The sequence below is a fragment of the Eimeria acervulina genome, genomic scaffold (genome assembly GCF_000499425.1).
Source record: "Eimeria acervulina Houghton genomic scaffold, Eah_scaff729, whole genome shotgun sequence".
Lineage (NCBI taxonomy): Eukaryota > Apicomplexa > Conoidasida > Eucoccidiorida > Eimeriidae > Eimeria > Eimeria acervulina.
In genome coordinates this window covers 286-2,623 of record NW_013547175.1, presented here as the reverse complement: position 1 = coordinate 2,623, position 2,338 = coordinate 286, and the positions used below count along the sequence as shown (strand labels likewise).

At 47.3% G+C, this 2,338-nt stretch overlaps 1 protein-coding gene across 1 annotated transcript; it reads left to right on the top strand.

Moving 5' to 3' along the window:
* Positions 1 to 1,059: 1,059 nt before the first annotated feature.
* Positions 1,060 to 2,028, top strand: EAH_00047510 (nuf2 family domain-containing protein, putative; the record flags this gene model as incomplete). Its single annotated transcript, XM_013391463.1, has 1 exon — positions 1,060 to 2,028. One exon carries the CDS (start codon positions 1,060 to 1,062, stop codon positions 2,026 to 2,028), a length of 969 nt encoding a protein of 322 aa, XP_013246917.1.
* Between the last annotated feature and the right edge of the window lie 310 nt (positions 2,029 to 2,338).

The window sequence follows — 2,338 nt, the reverse complement described above, 5'->3', positions numbered from 1 at the left end:
TAGGGGGGCCCCCAAGGGGGCCCCCAGTGGGGCCTCCAAGGGGGCCCCCAGGGGGGCCCCCGGGGGGCCCCCCTATGAGGCCCCTAGTTAAATAACCTTTCTGCATTGCTGCTGACGGAGTGACTTCTCCATTAGACTTGCAAAAAACCCTAAACCCTAAACCCTAAACCCTAAACCCCAAACTCTTGACCCGAAACCCTAAGCATTAAACCCTAAACCCTAAACCCTAAACCCTAAACCCTAGGGTTTAATCATTATGAAACAGCGAGTGAGTTCTTATCAGATTGTTTTTGAAGGAAAAGAAGATGAGAGTTTAATTGGAGGCCCCTCCGGGAGATATTTGCAGGCGGTGTTTGAGTGATGTTTGAAGCTGTGGGGTGTCTTTGCAGGTAAAAAGAGGTTTAATTAAACAATAAAAAGAAATAAAAAAATAAAAAATAAAGAAATTCAATTAACTTTGTCTAATAAACAGCAGCTGATCTTTATACAAATTCTAGGGGGCCCCCGTTAGAGGTAGAGGGGCCCCCAAGACCCACCCTCAACAGCAAAAGAGATGAGAGGTGTTTGTCTGAATATTAATATTTGTATTTTATATGTTTAAATATTATATTTTGTTTTATTTTTGTCTTTATTTACAGAATATATACTCAGCTGTACATACACCGCAGCTGCAGCGGCCACCCAAACCTGCAGCACCACCAACCGCAACACCCTGCTGCACGTACACCGCAAGATCAGCTGTTTAGCAGCAGATTTATTTCTTCTTTTTAAATATTTTCTCTTTTATAATTACCTACTGCAGCTTATTGGTGCTCAACGCACAGGGGGAGACGCCAGCTCCTGCTGCTGCTGTTTATCTTATCAAAACCAATCAAAACAAATCCTACGCGCTGCTTCTGCTGCTGCTGCACTGCTTGGTTGGCTCGGCTTAGCCTTGGCGCCTTGCATCTGCACGCAAGAATTGAGTATTTAGCGTTTAGGGTTTAGGGTTTAGGGTTTAGAGCCTTCCGAACAGCAGCAGCAGCAAAGGCAGCAGCAGCCAGGGGCTTTTCTGTAGGTATGGCTCAGCCCAGCGCGCAGCAGCAGCTGCTGCTGCAGCAGCATTTGCTGCAACAGCAGCAGCACAGCGACTACCTGCCGTCTCAACCAACGCAGCAGTCCTTCACTGATGCAGCACCCCAGCAGCAGCAGCAACAGCAGCAGCAGCAGCAGCCGTCTCTGTATCCAGTTGCTACTGCGCCGCCTTCTACAATACCAATCTCAGCTTCTGCGTCTCCTGCTGCTGCTTCACTTCAGGGCGCAGCCACCACCCCAAATGCAACAGCAACAGCAGCAGCAGCAACAACAGCAGCAGCAGCAGCAACAGCAGCAGCAGTCTCCGCTTCGCCTGTGGCAGTTATGGGCTCTCTACAACCGCCGCAACTGCAGCAGCCGCAACTGCAGCAGCAGCAGCTGCAGCAGCTGCAGCAACAGCAGCAGCTGCAGCAGCTGCAGCAACTGCAGCAGCAGCAGCAGCTCAGCCTCACGCCGTACCCTCGACAGCCCCCTTCATTCGCTTTCTATTCTATAGGGGCCTCCCTGCAGCAGCCGGGCATGACAGGGGGGGCTTCACCGCAGCTGCTGCAGCAGCAGCATCAGCTTCAGCAGCAGCCGCAGCAGCAGCAGCAGCACCTCTCTATATACGGAGCAGTGTCTTCTCCTCTGCGTCAGCAGCAGCAGCAGCAGCAGCAGCGTGTGACTTCATTTTTCGCGAGTGAAGCGGGTGGGGGCCTAATAAACAGCAGCAGCAGCAGCAGCAACAGCAGCAGCAGCAGCAGCAGCAGCAGCAGGATGTCTTTAGAAGAGATAAAGAAGGAACTGCAGCGACGAGGGTTTGTCTGCTCTGACAGTTTATTTAGGGAGCCGCATACAGAAGACATTGAGCAGCTGCTTTCTTTTGCTATTGAAGTAATTTTAAGTACTCCTGTAGCTAAACTCAGACACGAAGAAATAGCTGGCGAAATACGAGTCGTCAATCCACAGGCGTAAACCCTAAACCCTAAACCCTAAACCCTAGACAGTTGCCTTCTCTTTCTCTTTTTCTCCTCTCTCTTTCTTTTTCTCTCTCTCTCTCTATAATATACTTATATATATATCTATCTAGATAAATAAATAAATATATATATATATGTATATATATTTATATATATAGTCTTTGCTTGTTTATATTTCTTTTTGTTTTTATGTGTTAATTTGTTTGTTTGTTTGTTTGTTGGTTTGTTTAAATATATTAATATTTATTTATTTAATTATTTATTTGCTTTCTTCTTCACGTTTTGTGTCTTTATCTTTTTCGGCG